The sequence below is a fragment of the Felis catus genome, chromosome A2 (genome assembly GCF_018350175.1).
Source record: "Felis catus isolate Fca126 chromosome A2, F.catus_Fca126_mat1.0, whole genome shotgun sequence".
Classification (NCBI taxonomy): domain Eukaryota; kingdom Metazoa; phylum Chordata; class Mammalia; order Carnivora; family Felidae; genus Felis; species Felis catus.
This window is the reverse complement of record NC_058369.1, coordinates 134,527,430-134,547,588: the sequence shown is the minus strand read 5'-3', so window position 1 is coordinate 134,547,588 and position 20,159 is coordinate 134,527,430. Positions and strand designations below refer to the sequence as shown.

Sequence of the window (20,159 nt, the reverse complement as noted above, 5' to 3'; positions counted from 1 at the left end):
TTCTTCAAAATGAGAGTTTGAAGACAAATAATAATTTAAATGAGTAATATTCCTCATCTGTAACTCCTCTGGAACAATAGGTTTTGATCTCAAAGACTGCCTATTCGTCACTAGCCGGAGCTCCTCCTTCTTAGACAAATGTGAGACTGATGACAAGGAACCTGAATGTCTGGACACCAGCTGCACTAACGCTAAAGGCCCCGAGGTGATTATTCACACATGCAAGAGGACCCTCAAAAGAATAGGGTGTGGGTCAAGGAAAATCTCCAGGATCCTGATGCAAAATAGGATTCTTCCAATGGTATAACAAGAGAGAAAATGTTTTAAAAGAAACAATGAATCCAAAGTATTTTTATATCATCCCCTGGAAAAAATAAAAGTGAAAAATAAAAACAAAAAGAAACAGTGAAATACAAATGAAAAAGTTAAATCTCAAACTTGAAAGATCTTTATTCAAAATATGTAGACTTATCATTAATACTAAAAATTATTTGCTATGTTACGTATTTATACATCATATAAAAGATTCCATATAATGCCCAGGGGTGATATAATGAGGCAAAAACTGAAGTAATACTTGTCATGTTTTTCAAATCACGAAATTTCTACATTTATAATGGAAAATCTCTGTATTGGTTATAAATTACCCCCAAAAGTTAGGGGCTGAAAATAAACATTTATGATCTCACAGTCAGCCAGCTGGGAGTGGCTTAATGAGGTGGACTGGCTCAGGGCCTCTTCCTACATTGCAATCAAGCAAGGGTCAGCCAGGGATGCAGGCATCACAAAGCTTGACTGGGGCCAAGACACACTTTTAAGCTGTCTCACAGGGGTGCCTCATGACATGGCAGCTGGTTTTTCCCAGGGCAAATGATCCCAGAGAGAGTGAGAGCACCCAAGATGGAAGCTGTGGCCTTTAATCTCGGAAGGGACATACCACCACTTCTGCCATGTCACACTCTTTGGCAGCAACTGACCAGGTCCAGCCCACTCAAGGGGAGGGGAATAGACAAAAGTATGAATTCTAGGAGTTGGGAATCAATGGTGGCCATCTTAGAAGCTTCCTTCCACAACCTCTTTTCTGTTTTGATTTTAAATCCAAAGACTAAGTGATCTGTGATGAGACAGACATATTACAAAGTGAAGGGGTATAGGGTGTGCTTATCTACCACTCTTGTCTTTATTTTTTTCCATTTCAAATATTTAAGTGTCTCTTCAATCAAACGGGCATAGTAACACAGAGCTTTGCTCCTTACATATAAATATTCTTATTCCTCTCAGTCTGTTAGCTATTTACTCAGTCAGGCCCAGGGAACAGTCTTCCGGAAGACAGGGTAGAATATGATTTTTAGTCTCTCAGTCTTATTTTCCATCAATCTCAGCACATATACACACTTGTGTAGTACATATATACACACATATTTCTTGTGTTTTAGAACACAATCATAAAATAGAATACAGAATATCAGGTTTGATTAGAAAGAAATTTTCAAAAATATGTTTAAGACAAAAAATTCACTATTTTTATAATATGCCATAGTCCTCCTCCACATTAAAAATGGAAAAAGATTTATATAAACTTTGTTCTATTACATAAATCTATCTGGTGATGGAATTAAGTAAAAGAAAAAAATACATAGCCCTTCTTTGTGATGTCAGGATGCAAATTACTTAATTCCAATTAGGTAATATTTATAGTCAGCAATTCCTAACTATTTTTCTAGTACTGCTTACCTATTGAAACCCAATGTATCCTCACAGTTTTACTATGGAAAAAATACTTTAGGTTTTTAAAAAAATCTACACTCATTTTAGGTAAGCAAATGATTTAAAAATGTATTGTCTGTTCAGTTTATGCTGGTTCCTTATAAACATGTTTCGAGCTGACTACTATCAAGTTATTTCTATTCTATTGCTTAAAGGAAGTTGCTTGAAATATTCACCAATAGAATACCTCCTTTGTAGACTCTACTCAAAAAAGGCCTTCTCTCAATCCGTTACTTTGAGAAAGACAATGCAGGCTATAAAAATGTCACAATTAATAGGTTATGATTGCGGCTGAAATAGTTTTTTAATAGGATTGGCTGAGCTCCGGCTCCCTGGAAGGACTCTGCAATGGCATGTGCTTTTATACACAGCCCTCAAAGCTTCCCAATTATTAGCTATAAAAGGGATTTTAAAAATCTGAGTCCAAAAGGCGTCTGTAGTAGTCCCTTGAAAGAATTTAGATCAAACAAACAATCCTAATTTGGTCTTGTGTCACTATCTCAACAGCTGACTGTAAAGAGTGTATCCCACACATAGCTGTATATTGAGAGGCCTTTATTAAGACTCTGTATATCCTAAAACTTGAACATTGGCATCATTTTTGCCAGACCTAAAGGCTAGAGTATCATTCCTTTAGGAGTAACCTGTTATAACAGATGAGTGAGGGCGTGGGGAAGATGACTATGCCCTTGTGTTATTTATTGCCACTAGCTGCTTATCTAATCAGAGCACAGGCAGGGAGAGAGCAGTGCAGGTGTGTCCTCACAGAGCAGAGAAGGGGAGGCTTGTGGCACTGGCTGAGAGCGCCATTCCAGGAGGCTGCCCAGGAAAGCCAGAGGATCCAAGGGAACATAGAAAGTAAAGGCCAATGGAGAGAAGGCATAGGAATGGCAACGAGGAGTGGGGGAGGATAAAAAGTACAAAATGACAGGATTTGCATTTTCTACTTTTGCCCAGGATTGGCGTCAGGGGCCTTTAGAACAAAAACAAAGTCTAACAGCACAGATTGGGGGTCTCGGAACCTGGGAAAGGCAGGGAGAGATGTAGGAAACCCTAATTCCAGATGCTGCATGCATATTTACTTATTGTCTATAGTTTTTTCACACCATCCCTTACTCTGGAAAAACAAGAGAATTATGTTCATGTGGTGTTCTGTGTAAACATAAGAGCCTTAACTAATTTTTGACCCATTTTTTTCTTTTCTTTTTTAAAAATGTTTATGTATTTTGAAAGAGAGAGTGAGAGTGAGTGAGCACGTGCAGGGGAGGGGTGGAGACAGGGGGAGAGAGAATCCCAAGCAGGCTCCTCATTGTCAGCACAGAGGGGCTCGATCCCACAAACCATGAGATTATGACCTGAGCAGAAATTAAGAATCAGTTGCTTAACTGACTGACCCACCCAGGTGCCCCTGACTTGGTTTTTGATGTTTGATCCATTAGAGAAATGGGATGGATTCACATGCTTTTTATTTTATAGTTAGACCACAGTCCAAAGATTTCTGCGCTACAAAAGGTACACAGACATCATTTTAAATTTGTCTAGGGTTCAGGGGAAAAAGACCACTTTCAAAACATGCATATACCACCTTTTTACAACTAGGATCAAATGTCAGTTGCAGATGAATTTAAGTTTCCTTTATCTTGATAAACAGAACAATTAGTAAAGAAATAAAACGTAGATCTGATATATTAGAAACAGCCTATTCTGAAGTGACCAGTGATGTCAGGGAAGCTACAGTGTCCTGATTCTTTTTTTTTTTTTTTTCCCCACACATACAGAGGGCTATGAAGATAACTCAGAGTGAGAAAAGCCTTTTCTAAGACCCTTCCTGTAGCTTTCAGTGTGGGAGGCTGAGAAGACTTACATTCTAACAATAGAGGGTGTGTAAATTATGATTGACTGCCTAGCAGTACTTAAATATACTGGCTTAAAATAACCATTCGTTCTGAAGTTTATGATCATAATATTCTGCTCATGGCTTTTCCAGTTTGGCACTTTGGACTGGGTTTAGCTGGATGGTTTTTCTAGTCTCAGCTAGGTTCACCGCATCTGCCGTCACTTTTCAGGTCAACTAGGGACAGCTGGCCTAGAGGAGCCTCAGCTGATATATTTCATCTGTTACATGTGGTCTTTGATCCCCCAGCAGGCTGGGGTAGGCTAGCTCCATAGTAGCAGCAAGGTTCCATGAAAGTAGAAGGAGACAAGGCCTGTTGACATCCAAGCTTGGAGCACACACATCACTGCTACCATACTTTTTTGGCGGCCCAGAGTCAAAGGTAGGAAAATAGATTCCATTTTTTAATGGGAAGTGTTGCAAAATATTGTGGCTATTTTTGCAATTTATCACAAAATCTCTGAGGAAGATTCTGTTTAGGAAAACATAATACCTAGTCATGTTAAATCAAATGCCCCCTCCTGAGAGCCTCATTGATATAGCTTTGAATCTTTCCTATAGTGACTAGCGCATGGTGCCTGCTCAAACAAGTACTAGGAACGATTACTTAAAAAATCTTTACTTTTGGGGTGCCTAGGTGGCTCAGTCAGTTAAGTGCCCAACTTCAGCTCAGGTCATGATCTCACCATTTGTGGGTTCGAGCCGTATCAGGCTCTATGCTGACAGCTCTGAGCCTGGAGCCTGCTTCAGATTCTGTATCTCCCTCTCTGCCCCTCCCCCACTCGTATTCTGTCATTCTCTCTCTCAAAAATAAATAAACATGAATAAATTTTTAAAAAAATTTTACTTTTAGGGGCACCTGGGTGGCTCAGTTGGTTAGGCGTCCGACTTTGGCTCAGGTCATGATCTCGCGGTCCATGAGTTCGAGCCCCGCGTCGGGCTCTGTGCTGACAGCTCAGAGCCTGGAGCCTGTTTCGGATTCTGTGTCTCCCTCTCTCTCTGACCCTCCCCCATTCATGCTCTGTCTCTCTCTGTCTCAAAAATAAATAAATAAATAAATAAATAAATAAATAAATAAATAAAACGTTAAAAAAATTTTACTTTTATTATAAAAATTAAAATCAAAATTTAAAAATTACAAAAAGGAAACAAACTAAATGAATAATATACTACATCCCAATTGTTGAACTTTAGATATTTTTTTTGTGTCCAACATAGCACCAAGTATCAATTTTATCCTGAGAGCGTGCTGTCATAAAATTCTTGATGATATATTCAGGTGCTTATTAAATGGTTTGAAGATCTATGCAGGATTTTCTTCCTTCTAGATTGTATTTATTGATAATAATCATGATACATCTATTTATTGTTCAGGCACCATACTTTGTGCTTTAAAATGTTCATTTCAATCATCCTTACACCCCTGTGAGACAGATAGTTGTAACCCATTTTCCGATCCAGATCCCAAGGTTTAGAATGTTAAGTAGCTTTGCCAAATTCACACAGCTTGTAAGTGCCAGGGCAAAGAACTGAATCCAGGATTGTAAAGCTGATAACCACTGCAATTCGGTTCTCCCAACATTTACTCATTGATGCCAAAGTCTACTTAACTAAAACAAACAAACAAAAAAAACTGATCAGGGAACATTAACAACATTAATAATTAACACTGATTGGGGCACTGGGTGGCTCAGTTGGTTAAGCATCCAACTTCGGCTCAGGTCATGATTTAACATTTTGAGCCCCACATGCAGGTCTGTGCTAACAGCTCAGAGCTTGGAGCCTGCTTTGGTTTCTGTGTCTCCCTCTCTCTCTGCCCCTCTCTCGCTCATCCTGTCTCTCTCAAAAGCAAGTAAACACTAAAAAAAAAAAAATGTTTTTTTAATTAACACTGATAAAGCAATTGCTAACACCATTCTAAGTATTTACAAGATATGCTTTATTTAGTTACACAATAACCCAAAAAGGAAGTAATATCCATGTTTTATAGATAAGCTCTCCTGAAGCCAAGAAAACTAAGAAACTTGTCCAAATTTCTAGGGGACTATCAAATTGGGATTCAAACTTATGTCTGGAGACATCAAAGTCTGTTCTGCTCCCTCTAAAGTCCCTGTGTTCAGTGCAGTGAGCAACAGTGGCCCACAGGATGATCCCATCCTATGCCTTGACTTCATCTTGATCCAGGAAAAAAGTACTAACAAACAACATCTCTATTGTTTTTCCCTGGGACATCTTAAAAGCAATATGGATATTAAGCCATCAAAATCTGTTACCTCCCTCACCTTTCTTTAATTTCTGCCAATTTCTCTTCAGTTAATTTTCTATTCTGCCACCCCTGGCACAGTCTAACACAGAGCAACATTTGAACATTTGTGAACTCTATTTTCAATTTGTCGCAGTATTTCAAAGGTCAGGATTTGTAGCCACCCCCCCCCCTCCTTAAAAACCTTTGGCAACTTGCCATTTTCTAAAAAAAAATTAGTTCTATATTTCTTCACATGGAGACTGTATGACTTAGCTGGAGTGAATTTGGAGAGCTCTGAGTCTAAAAGCTAACAGAAGAATGACGAGGATAAAAACAAGGATGCTCAGGGTGCCTGGGTAACTAACTAGGTTAAGTGTTTGACTTCAGCTCAGGTCATGATCTCACAGTTTGTGAGTCTGCGCCCCACATCGGACTCTGTGGTTACAGCTCAGAGCCTGGAGCCTGCTTCAGGTTCTGTGTCTCCCTCTCACTCTGCCCCTCCTCTGCTCACGCTCTGACTCTCTCTCTCAAAAATAAATGAACGTTAAAAAAAAAGCTCTAAAAATAAAATAAGGGATACTGCAAGGTTACTTTTCCTTTATAATTTTTCAGAAGAGCCTCTGAGCCTCTGAAAAATCAGTAGTCTGTGATACTGTGTAGACTGCTGATACATGAGGTATCTTCAGAAAAGTATACTTCAGCCTGTAATATTCAACATTCCCACTGTGGTATGTGTGGCGGACTGAAGTAATAATCCCAATTCTTCATTTCCAGGTATTAAACATTCACACCCCTGCCATAGCCTCATAGTCACTAGTAGACTGGACTTCTCTCCTTGATGTCACATATGACTGCTGTGGCACAAGCAGATGCTTAAAATGGGTTCCTACAGTTGGGCGTGCCCGCTACAGTTCCAGCCTTTTGCTTAAGATATTCAATGATCTAAGGAGGATGAAAGGTCTGTGGAGTCAATGTAGTCCCAACCCACAACTTGGAGCCAAATCCAGACTACACAAAATAGACTCCGGTGTGAAATTTCCTCCTGGACTTCAAGAGATGACATAGTGTAATAAATAAGAATCAGGGTTAGGATAGAGAAATAGATCCTTAGCAGTAGGCGTCTGTACTAGCTCAGTGACACAATTCCCCGATTCAAACCTGTAACCTAGGAGAATTAGAAACCACTGTAGATCATGTACCTTGGCTTTATTTTAGAAGAGTCAAACTGAAAATGTTAATGGTATGACTATCAAAGGCTTACTGACTTTTCACAGCTGTGTTCCTTTGGTTCATGCTATTTATTCTTCCTGCAGGGCCTTCTTTGCCTAATGGAACCTTATTTATCCTATAGGAGTTAGTTTGGATGTTGTTTCCTCCATAAAATGCTCCCAAATCCACCCAATTCAAGTTAATTACTTCTGCTTCTGAGACTTCTTACTAGTCGTCTGTATTCCTATTATTGCAGTGCTACTCAAAAATGTGGCAATCTGCAAAGTCTTGGATATCAGTCTGTAAAGAGACATATAAAGAAACTGAAAGTAAGCTATGAGGAATTATGAGCAATTGGACAGAAATTTTATGTCAGATGCCCCTAATAATGTAAAAAAAAATTTTAAACGCTTATTTATTTTTGAGAGAGAAAGAGTGCAAGCAGGGGAGGGGCGGAAAGAGAGGGAGACACAGAATCCAAAGTAGGCTCCAGGCTAGGAGCTTTCAGCAGAGAGCCCGACATGAGGCTCGAACCCACAAACCATGAGATCATGACCTGAGCCAAAGGCAGATGCTTAACCAACTGAGCCACCCAGGTGCCCCTCCCCTTAATAATTTCTTAATTGGCCTTGTATTTGCCTTTTTTTTCTTTTAGTAATTCATTTTTATGGTGTTTTCTTAAAAGTATTGGTCCATGGGGCACATAGGTGGCTCAGCTGGTTAAGCATTCGACTCTTGATTTCATGGGTTTGTGAGATGGATCCCTGTGTCGGGCTCAGCACTGACAGCAGAGCCTACTTGGGATTCTCTCCCTCTCTCTCTCTGCCCCTCTCTAGCTCATGCTTGCATGCTCTCTCTCTCTCAAAATAAATAAACATTTAAATAATATTGGCCCATGACAGATTCTACAGTGACAGCTATTTTGAGCAACACTGTGTTACAGCACTTCTTTCCTTCTATCCAGTGTTGTAGTTAACTTACATATCTGTCTTACATATCAGTTTAGTTTGCCTGCCTGCCTTGTTTTATCTACCAAAGCTGCTATCACAGTGTTTTGTGGAATATAAAACTCAACAGGTGATATTGATAGAAATGGAATTTACTTTTTGTAATCTTACATTTAAATTGCCCTTTTAATATTCTCTATGAAAAACAAAGGGTAACTTTGTTTTGTTTAACTCCCAATTATTTTTATTGTAGGCCACTACCCCATGAAGGAAGAAACATTCTTTACCTTTACTTTGTGACTCATTCTATCAACACTTTCAGATATTATACTCAGAGAAACAAAAATCCACCTAACATATGCATGATCATTTTGCAATGAAACATGATATCACTTTATCTTCAGTCAAGGGAAGGGCAAATTCACTGTAGCTACACACTTACTAATGGAGTCAGCGCCAAGGCATGTGTGCTGAGCTTTCAGCCTCATTTTTTGCAAGGCTCACTGTTTAGATAAGAAACTATGCAAACGACAACCTGAAACCTCTTTTACAGTTTTGCATGGTGGTCAGAATGTCACAATAATAAGCACAGCTGAATCACTTGTAATCTGAGGACGATCCAGTATTTCAGAGATTTAACATATTTGTATAGCAGTAGTCTTGCTGTCATTTGGCAGATGAGATCTCAGCAGTCCTCGCTGCCTGGCTTTTCATACAGCTCCCCCTTCAAGCCTGGCCCAAACCCAAGCAGTCCTGCATTCTTGCAGAATACCTAAGGACCAGACAAATTGGAAATCTTAAACTATGCTCTTCTCCTTTTTAAAATATGACCAGAATGAAAGTCACAATACCTGGAACCAACCAATTTTTATACCTATGTACTCAGTGTGATAGGAACAAAGAACCTTCCATAGCATGTTCCCCAAATATACTGCATGGGTTTCTTGTGGTTCTTTTTTCAATCACCTTTTGTTCTTTCCTAATATTTTTGTCAGAGGCAATGAGTAGTGATTATAGTGGTTGATGAGAAGGAAGAAAGAGAAAAGCAATTAAGTCATTTTTGGGTCACAGCATGAACTTGCATTAGAAAATTATAATCATGCATACTCTTATCTCCCCGATTCCCTATTATTTAAGTAGGAAGTTGAGTAGATTGGGCACTTAAGAAAAAACAGGTGAAATAACTCTAAATATGACTACAGCTCTTTTACAGGAAAGTCTAAGACTAGAGCTGGATAACTGAAAAGCATAACCTTTACATTTAATCCCCTAATAACAATGCTCAAGGCCAATTTTAATACATGATATTTACTCAAAGAGCAGAGGTGAACTTATCAGTTCACCTTAAATCTTGAAAATGTATGAGGTTTTGAAACCTGTTTTCAATTGGTTAGTTTTTTCTGTTTTCATCTCCTTGAAAAAGTTGATTTCATAATTCACGATTTATATAATGTTCTCTGAATGTCACCACCCTGTAAAGAGCAAAATAATTTCCTACCATATATTAATGATCTAACGAGAGAGTTTTAAAAAAATCATAGTTTCATGGCAGTAGTTACCAAACAAAGACACAACCAGAAAACAGAACCCAGGAATGACTCTTGTAGGGCATTTGTAACCAGGAAGAACTTAGTTTGTGTAACTTCATAGGCATAAAATTGTAATTAATTATAGCATTGTCCATTCATGAGCTTTTTCACATTCTAACACATAAGAGCTGCTTTCTCATTTATTTTCCATTTGCCAATAAGATAAATATAGAAGAATTCCTAATTACAAAGTCTACAAGACCAGGAACCGATACTAAGAATTACCACTAAAACTGCACATTCTCTATGTCAGAAATCTAGTGTACTGCTGACCTGTAAGGAGTTCACTAAGGGGTATAATCCCAGTTGTGCTTTTTATCATTTATTTTGTCATTTACTTTGCTCTATAATTCCTTTTAGCAGTGTAAATTCTGTGATACAAGATACCGTATCTTTTCTGTTCATGCTACACCCACAGAGTCTAGAGCAGTGCTTGACACATAAAATACTAATAATTTTGAAATAAATCATCTTATTTTAGGAGAGAGAACTTTTAAAGACAATAAAAAATCCATTATTTTTCACTTACCTGTAATTAAATACCAAGGAAAGTGATATATCACATCTAGAATTATTTGATCTATGGTAAAGGAGCAGTTTATTATGCATTTGAAGCTTCCTATTACACATTTAAATTAGTCAAACGTAATGTATTCAAATATCTCACAAATATTAAAAAGGCAAATTAAGTAAAAACAAGTTGAAAAATAGCTAAGATTTAAAAAAAAAATTGTTTAATGTATAGGTTTCCTCATGGAATTCACAGAACTACCTAAACATTATACACTGTACTATTTTATTAAGATCACACATATTTATATATTCTTGGCTTGTGTGATTTTTAGGCACCATGGAACTTTGTCTACTTGGTAGGCTACTGCTAATATTTATCACAGTTAAAAAGAATCACAGTTCCCCTATTAATTTTTATAGATATGGAAACTGAGATCCAAAGTGGCCAACATCACAAAACCTAGAGTGGACCAAGATCTACTAACTCAGCTCAGAGTGATTTTATCAACATCACACTGATAAGCAGAAGTGAGAAAGCTGATATACTATATTTCTTTCTATACCCTATAGGTCTTTACATTTACTGGGACTTACTGACCTTTTCTATTTTCTGAATACACTGTAGTAATAGGTTTGAAAAAAATTTATATTCAAATTAGCATGGGGCCAAACTGTATTCCTACTTATAATTCTCAGAAAAAAAGAACATAGGAAGGAGTCCTCTTTTGCCAATTTATCATTCTCTTTCTACTAAGTAGGGCCCTCACAGTAACCCTTGTTGTTTTCTGATGGTCCATGGAGTCAATGCCATGCTCACAATGCTGGTATAATCAATCCTATAGCTCAGGGAGAGCCTCATGAAATCACTGATCATTTTGGTGTTTCCCATTGCTTCTTAAAAGATCTCCTTGAATCAAGAATGGGAAATTTAAAACAATGACAACAACAACAACAACAACAACAACAACAACATTCTTAGCTCTCTGGTCTGCTGTGCCAGTGGCCCTCTGAGCACTTTGCTACTGGGGGATAGAAAGGTTTAGCCTACCATACTATAAGTAAGGCTTTCTGTCACCTCAGGGATTCAGCAGGGAGAACGGACTCTTCTACAGCCCATCCCATGAGCGCTTCTATACAGTTCCAGATGTCACTGAAATCCCAAAGCAGAGAGCCAAACGCAGGGTTACTGTTGTTCAAGGACCATATTAAGCTACTAGGAGAAGTTGGAAGAATCCTAGAGGATACAGTCCAGAATATGATTGGCACTTGTAAAATTTCTTAGTTTGTAAAAGTCTCCAAGAAGTCCCTTTTTACAATACTTTTACTTTATTTGGGCTTTGTCTTTGTCCAAAGAAGGTCTATGACAAACTACACAAAAGGGCAAACATATAACACGGATAAAGTATAAATAAAATATAGAAAACTAGTAGGGTGGTAATTTTATTGGAATAGAAACCACTTCTTCCAAATAATTACTTTAAACAAAAATGTTGAAATGTGTTTTAGGTTATTCCTCTTTTTATATAAGGGTAATTCATTCAGCATATATTTAGCAAACAAGGCAAGTATATAAGAGGACTCAAGGGCTAGAGGGCATGATGCAGGAGCATGGGTTCTGAAGACTATAGTTCAAGATCATACTTAGGTTCATCTGAAACTGCCAGAACCTATCCACACCTGTTTCTTTATCCTTAAAATGAGGCTAAGGTCTACTTCATAAGATTGCTTTAAACAACAAACAAAACTACTCAAGTGTAAATAGAATAAGAATTCATTGCCCAAGCTTGAAATTTAGGAAAGAAGAAAATCATAATCTAGAAGAAGAAACGAATGAGTGTACTAAGAGTTACAGAGAACAAGCTTTGGGAATTCAGAAGAAAGATTTTGCATCTAGCTAGAACAAGAAGAAAGATTTTCTGGAGGATAGCATGTGGGGTGGGGGGAGAAGGGGAGTGTCTTGAAGGATGAGTAATATTTAGTATTGTAGATGAGAAAGCGAAGTCAAGGAGTAAGGTGATGTGACATGGTAACAGCCAGCAGAGATATAAATCCCCAATTCTACTTCATAGGATAGCACAAAGGAAGAAAATCAATAGAAAGCCTACTACAGTTCTATTCAAACCAATATTCAGGGCAAGTTAGAGAAAGTGACTTTTCATATCCAATTAATGTAATGAATTACACCATGGGTTAGAAGAGATAAAAGCCCAGCTGAGGACCACTTCACTTTCTTCTATACTTGTTCTGAGGGACAGAGTAACTGCCTCTAAGGCAAAGCCCTGGCAGTACCTTGCCCTCCCATTACCCCCAGCTTTGCCAATGATTCTCGCAGTAAGAATGGCTTCAAGCCGAGAATCCAACTGTAGATTTGAACATCCAGGTCACCGTTTACTTACCTTTTCTACTTCAATCAAGGGCCACCTATGAGAAAAGTCTCATTCTAATTCCTAATGGAAATAATCTTTGTGGTTCAGTAGTCTTGCTAACTGCCATCGCGTGGTTTTACTGTTTTTCTTTGGCTAATGACAGAAGCTTTTAAAACAAGTTTGGATGCTGAGAAAGGGGATTTTTGTGACCTGTAATTGTTAAAGTGCATCTCATCTTTTTTTTTTAAATAAAATTAAAGAAACAAAGAAGAGAGTCCTAGGAAAAATAGGTATGGTGTTAGGAAGGATCAAAAGACAAAGGTTAGAAAAGGAGGTGAAAACTAAGATGTAAAATTAAAAGCCCTGCAGCAATTCCAGGCAGCATAAGGGAAATTATTGGAGTTCTCTTTCTCTCTGGTATGTTTTTAAAGGGAAAAAAGTGATTCTCATGGGAGAGTAACATAGCAAAGAAAGAGGAAAACAGCTGGCTCTGGGCCATGATTTACCATTCACCACAAAATGAGACTCTGTTTCTGCTTCTCAAAGGCCATTGTTTTTTCCAAGCAGACACGGGCTCTACTTACACGAAGTCAATTATAATGAAGAGACATAAGACATAAGGAAGAGATCTAGCTAGACAAATAACTTAGAAGCAGGGCACAGACATAAGAAAGTCAAATTCTACTCTAAAATATTATTAAAACAAAAACTCTGTACAACCAAACTAGCTCTACATCCTAGCAACAGCTCGCCTGCTTCAAACAAAACAAAATATAGCAAAATCTAATTATAAAAATCCTTTGTCTTTGTGATGGTGGGACTAGTAATTAATCCAAATCTGGGCAAATGATGTGGACACCAAGTTCTTCTTTTATAAACCAAGAATCCTGTAATAGTATCATCTGCCTAAGTTTTTGTGGAATCAAGACAACCCTTTTTAATTTTTTTTATACAAAATGTTAATGGGAAAAAAAGGTAACATTTTTCATATGCCTGGGGAAAATTCCTTATGAAATCAACAGTATAAGGGTTTTAGAGAGAAAAAAATACCACGTATCTTAAAACAGATGTCAAGTTTAGTTTTATTTAAGTGGTTGTGTCTTTGTTTCAACTTCCAACCTGACTTTTTTAAAAGTCTGTTCAAACTATTACTTTATTTTGTACACCCAAGCCAAAAAGAAGGGAGACTTGAAAACTAGGTGGCAAAACAGGGTGAGAAGGCTCTGCTAGTAGATCAGAGATAATCTTGTAATGTTTCCTTCCAGAATGTTAGAGAACAATTTCTAAAGGCAATGCAAGTCTCTTTTTGAGATTATGGCTACAGCTATGAATTGTATTCCTAGGATCGCCAAACTCTGTACTGGGAAACTTTTGTCGAATCCACAGGATATCAAGTCTGTCAAGGGTCCTACAAAGGCACAGAGAGGGTAGGGCCGGTGGTCAAATTGGACATTTTGGGGTCTTTTAATAGTTTCCAATTTATGGGTTGAGGACTCTTCCCTGAGAATCAGCAGTGATGACAAGGTAGTGAAACAAGGATTTGTTACCATCATGGCATTGTAAGAGCTTTAAATTTATAGAATCTTTTTTGCTTCGGGGTGGAGAAAGGAGAAGAGGAGGATTAGAGAAAAGGATAGGGTTATTGGTTGAAAAGGTTACACCACATATCAAAGGGCATTTTTTATCATAATCCACATTTTGAAACTAAGGAAATTGTTTCCAAATAATGTCTGGATGTTTTCCTTGTAAGGACACTAATTCTTAACTTTGGACTTTCTCCCTCAGAATTACTTCCTCTTTGTCCCAAATAATTTCAAAATCACTTTTAAATGTTGACTCCCCCTCCCCGTTTTAAGTACATATCCTTTTCCAGAGCACAAGGTATGGAGTTCCCATATACCTCCCTATACCTACCCACCCCCCCAAATCCTCCTGCTGTACCAATATCCCACACAAAAGTGGTACCTTTGTTACAAACCAATGAACCTACATTGACACATCATTATCCCCCAAAGTTCAGAGTTTATATTAGGGTTCATGCTTGGTGTTGTTCATTCTATGCATTTTTACAAATATATAATGACATGTATCAACCATGGAGGTGGTGTACAGAATAGTCTCATTACCCTAAAAAGCATCCTCTGTGCTTCACCTATTCAGCCCTCCCTCCCAAAAGGATGCCAAATTTTAAAAAAGTAGTTTTTGTATCAATGTTTACAAGCACAGTCAAGACCCCACCTCAAATTTTAGACATGAGTAGTTCTTACCCACTTGAAAAAATAAGCAGTGTTCATCAACAGAACGCTAACTAAGCAGCAAACAAAATGCTTTTCTAGTGGCAAGCAAGATTAACAAAAAATATTAGTGTCATTTAAAAGTGAAGAATAAGACACCAAACAGGAAGAGAATAGAATGCAGTCACATTAATAATTTACATTATGTTTTCCTGTCCTTATATTCCTTTTTGAGGGCTGGTTCTAGTCCTAAGTGATGAACTGTTTTTCTATTGCAAGTTTTCATTTTGCAACATCTTCCTAACCTAATATTTTGCATTTGCCTACATTTTCAAAAATCCATTTCTGAGAATGAAACAGAATTAATGCTCAAGTCAGGAACTTTGTTTTTAGAAGATGAAATAATGCAATATTGACAACCACAGTGGGCAAGAGAAGCAAATTCAGTTCTCCCCCCCCCCCCCCCTTTCTCTCACTCTGCAGAACTTCCTTCCCTATTTGATAAAGGGCAGCTAGCTTAAATTTACCGCAAAGTAAACAGGACCAATTCTCTGGAACCAGACCTTTCACAAAGAATGTTACACTGGAATGTGACATCAGCATTCCTTCTGAGTCACAGTTTGGTGCCCACCCTTTTCTCCCAGGAGACATGAAGCTCCCATACCAGGGAGCAGCTCAGGTAGGGCTGTGGATCATGAAGTCCCAGGGGCGGCAGAAGGGGCGCGGTGGACAGCCTTGCGGAAACGTCTCCTTATGCTAAACCACTAGTGACAATCTCTCCTTAGGGGCCAGCTGCCAAAATGGAAGAACATTTTCTTTGAGAGATAAAACACTAAGAGGGAAGCAGTGCTTTAGAAGTCAATAATGAACAAAAAAAGAAAAAAAAAATCACTTGTCACGTTATTACTAGCCTCGACTAGGAAGAAATGCATGAAATCAGCACTCACTTTTGAGAGACACGCTCCGCCAAGATGGGAGGGAAGGAGGTCTGAACTGTCAAAGTCACATCAGTGCTCCTAAACCACAAAGGCTTAATAAAGTTGAACTTCCTGAGACAGGAAGAAGTGTCATATCTCGCCCGAACTTGCCCTGCCCTCATCCTTTTTTTTTTTAGGTAGGCACAGGCGCAGCTGAAACAGACTAAAGGAAAGTTTCAAACACCTTCAACCGTTGGACTTGGTTAGACTGGAAGAAATGTCCCGCGCCCGGTCTAGCTCTCGCGCCGGACTCTCTGTCGCTCCCGGATTTCAGGAGTTAGGGGGGCTGCCAGGCACCCCCGCTGCCTGCGGGAGAGACCGGCACCTGGGCCAGCGCACAGGGGACCCGGAGCCAGCTCGCGCCAGGCAGCCCGTGCACCCCACCCGCTGCCCGCAGCCAGGGGGCGGCACCCTGCGCAGGTGAAGCGGCTGCTGCCCGCCGTCCGCGCCCCCCTACCTTCTTCACTTTGGCCTCCAGATCCATGTTTGTGTGTCAAAGGAGGTCCTCCTCCTGTCCGGGATCTCACTCGCAGGATCGCCTGGCCTCTGGCTCCGCTGCGGGTACTGGGGGAGGATCTGCAGACACTCCAGTTACCGGAGCCGCTCCACCGGCTCCGTCAAACTTCCGCTGCCCAGTCCTCCGCAGCCTTCCTGCTGCGGGACCCGGGAACAAAGAGGCCCAGGCAGCCAATGGCAGCCGGGCACTGCCGGGCGGCCGCCAATCACCGAGCGCCGCACGCACCTTCGCAGCCAAGCTGGTCGCAGGCAAGGTGAGGGGCGGGGCCGAGTTCGGGAAACTCAGACCTGGTCTCTGTGGGTGCCCTGAGCTTCTGCAGATTCTCTCGCAGAGGAATTGGGGGCCACCCAGCCTCTAGCTGAAGATGAGGAAGACCCCTTTCCATTCTGGCAGCTTGTACCTGTGTTTGCCTGAGACCTTAGATATGTGTCCTGGGGAGTACTTATCTCACTGTTAGCTTCTTGGTTTATTTTTGGGAGCAAAGAGAAAGACAAGAGATAGTGGAGACTTTTAGGGATTTCTGTGATGGGCGTTGCACCCTAATTTCGCTGTTGAGTTGTAGAGGTGACCATGTCTCAAATGCTTTTGTCCATAACCCCAAGCACTGGCAAAGAACTTCATCTCACAGCCCTGATCTATAAACAGAATTGTATATATGTTTTCCTAGCATTCAGTTGTTCAAAAACAGGGATGATGTGAATCACTTCAGAGACAGGTTGTGCCATTCCTTTGGAAGTAGAGGTTTGCCCTTTGTCCCTGCTACCTGAAATGGTGTGAGGCTGCTCATGTTCTCAGGCCTTGATGAAGTTTCATAGGCAGAGCAAGCAGCACTAGAGCAGCAGAGCTATTTCTTGGCCTCATGCCAGAGTGATCACAATGAATACCACCGGATTGGTGGGTCTGGAAAGGAGCCTAGGGATTACTGAGTATAGCTTTCTAAATTTTCTGGGAACTGAGGACCACAGAGGCGTAAGGATCTGCCCAAGTTCTTAGTGTGCTGGAGGCAGAGCTAGTGCTCATGAGTCTAAGCAATGCCTCCAGCATGTTTGGCAGCATAAACACAGGGTGCTAAGTAAAAGACAAGAGCCCATTTCTTTTTCAGTTTGTGGTAATGACAAAAAATTATAATGTGCAGACAAAAGGTGACCTAATCGAGCATCTATTTTTAAAAAGAAAAAATTCCCCCAAATGTAGATATCTGGGTACACATGTCTCTTCCTTTGCTCTGAAAATTTGGTATGGAAAACACCCAAAACTCATTTTAGCCAACATTCTGAAACCTTTACTTACTTGGCTATTTGTTAACATTGTTCAACAGAACATTGATGTATAATGTGTATGTTTTCCTTACCCTATTAATAAACTAAAATGGAATGACCAAAATGATTTGTGAATATTTCATTCTAACTCAGTTCAAGTAAAACTTTTCCATCCTGCTTCCCAAACCATCCTAAAATATTTGGGCCTCTACAAAGTTTACTTGGTATAAGCTCCCTGAACATGAAGCTTAGCTATGACAAGGCAATTTGGTCTCTCTCTGGGAGCTTACCAGATGGAAAATGTCCAATAAAACAGTTTAAATAAGACATCAAACAAATGTCATGACATAAGCCCATTTGGGTCCTATTTGGTGAGATTTTGGAGATGACACTAAGGAAAGATCTGAAGACTTTTTTTTTTTTTTTTTTTTCTAACCATCGAATTCTGCCTTCTCTCTGTCTTTCTTCCCATCCCTCCAAGGTCATTTTGTGTTTGTATTATTAGCAAGGATGGAAGTTGATTTCCATCTGGAATCTACTGTGCCAATATTATAGAAGATAAAATTGAAGTGGATAGGCATTAATTTAGGAGGATTATATTGTGAGTCCTTATTTAGCAATTCAAGTGTTAAGCTAGAGAAGGAGTTAGAACTGGCACTGTTTACTAGACATAATTGATGACAGAGAAATGAGCAGAGAACAGCACACATGTTTCTGGTTTGATCACCTATGTAGATGTTTCAGGAAAAGGTAAAATATAGGATGAAGGGCAGGATTTTGTTTAGTTGTACTTTCCTTTGGGGATGGTGGAGCTAAGTTCCATTCTGAATATGTTGGGTTTGAGGTTGGGATATTGAAGTGAAGTATCCAAAGAGAAATATTGGAGATAAGAGCTGGACTGAAATGGTGATTTAGAACTCAGCATCCTACGCAGTTAAATGATCTGAAAGCCATGGATAGAGTAAGATCAGCATAGGAGATTGCAAAATAAAAGACAGTATCAACGAATACAATTGAGCAAAGCTGAGCAAGGAATCATAGAAAGGAGATGAGAGCCAGTTAGAGTGTAAGAAGAAAAGATTTTCAAGTAGAGTTCCAGCAACCAAGATGGGAAATTCAAGAAGGAATTAGTCAACAATGTCAAATTGTAGAGAAGGGTTGAATCCCCATTGGATTTAACAAAAAGGAAATCATTGGTAAACTTGGGAAATGCTAGCTATATCCCACTTGAAATAGGATGAGGGCCAAAATAAGGCAGTAGCAATGGTTATGGAGAATTGGAAGGAATAATCAATGATACTAAGGAGGTTGAAAATATTGGAATTGATTGGTTTGAAAAGAGGGAAGATAAGAATTCCAGAATGACTCTTAGGAATGTATTTTAGGTGAATGGTATGGTAGATATAACTCACTCCATAAGGTAAGAAACAGAAGAGAAGGAAGATTAAGAAAGATAATGGGTTTAGTTTTGAAGTGTTGATTTTTTGAGGGCAGTTGGATTGAGTCTGGTGGTCCAAAAAAAGATGTGGGCTACAGATCCAGATGGCTGATCATAAATACACAGGTACACGCACATACATATACACATATACATATATGCCTATAAATAAGCACACACAGTAAACATTCTAGAAACACTAGGGAAAGGAAAGTTTTCTACATAGGTGAGGTAAAATTTCTAGATACAGTTGAATATACCTATCTCCTCATTTATTAATGTTGTCCCAGAAGTCCTCTTTAGAAATGTTAATCGTCTATTAACATGTGTTAGAGGAACTCCTGTGCTCCTGAGATACCTATTATTGCTCATTAGCAGCTTGTACAGGATTACACATTGTTCTGTAGGGATATACCAACATCTCTCAGAACAAACTATTCCCTGTAGAATTTTTTTTACATTGACCAAACATTGGGCATTGGCTAAGTTAGTAATGGATGATCCATATGATAGATTTATTATAGGTTCTACATGATAATACTTAAGAATTTTTGTAATAATGAGCAATTATTATGAGAACCAAAAAAATAGGGTTATATGTACACTATACTCACAACTATGCAAAAATACCTTGAACAGAAAAGGAACATGAGGAAAATCCACTAAAATGTCAGTAGTGTTTGTCTTTGATTGGTGAATCCATGGGGATTCCTTTCTTCCTTAAAAAAAAAAATTCCATGATGAGCATGACATATTTCTTAATGGAAAAAACCTTATTTAAAAATACATTATTAAAAGCATTTTAGGAAGATGGAACAGTGGAAGCATAATTTTCAATCTCTCTGAAAACCCACATTAAAAAACAAAACAAAAAACCCAACTAGTTAGCAAAACCAAAAGCCTACAGACAACCTTTACAATAAAACTAGGTGATAAGGTATCAGCAAAATAAAGCAGTCAGGACAAACCACCAAGAGCCAGAAGACATGTATGTATAAACAGTTCTGTGGGGTGGAGGGAGGGAAGCAAGAGGGTAGTGTCTTATAGACAGAAGAATTCAAGATGTTCTCCCCCAGTTATTCATTTTAAAACATGGCAGGCCTATTATAACAGCAACTGACACAGTAAGAGTGATTAGAGGGGCTGATGCAGTCTCACCCTTGTAAGATTTCAAAACTGACCCTCCAAGGCTCCCTTGTAGAAA

General features: G+C 39.0%; 1 protein-coding gene across 2 annotated transcripts in view; it reads right to left on the bottom strand.

Moving 5' to 3' along the window:
* The window catches only part of TES (testin LIM domain protein), a 46,861-nt gene extending 30,462 nt beyond the window's left edge, over positions 1 to 16,399 (bottom strand). Inside the window, exons 1-2 of one of the 2 annotated variants that reach the window (XM_019814600.3) lie at positions 16,199 to 16,341; positions 15,712 to 15,904 (exon numbers count right to left, since the gene is read on the bottom strand). Coding sequence is in view for 1 of the 2 variants with exons in the window: in NM_001168698.1 (NP_001162169.1) it covers positions 16,199 to 16,225 (27 nt within the window). In the remaining variant the exon portion in view is untranslated. 2 annotated transcript variants of the gene reach the window in all.
* Between the last annotated feature and the right edge of the window lie 3,760 nt (positions 16,400 to 20,159).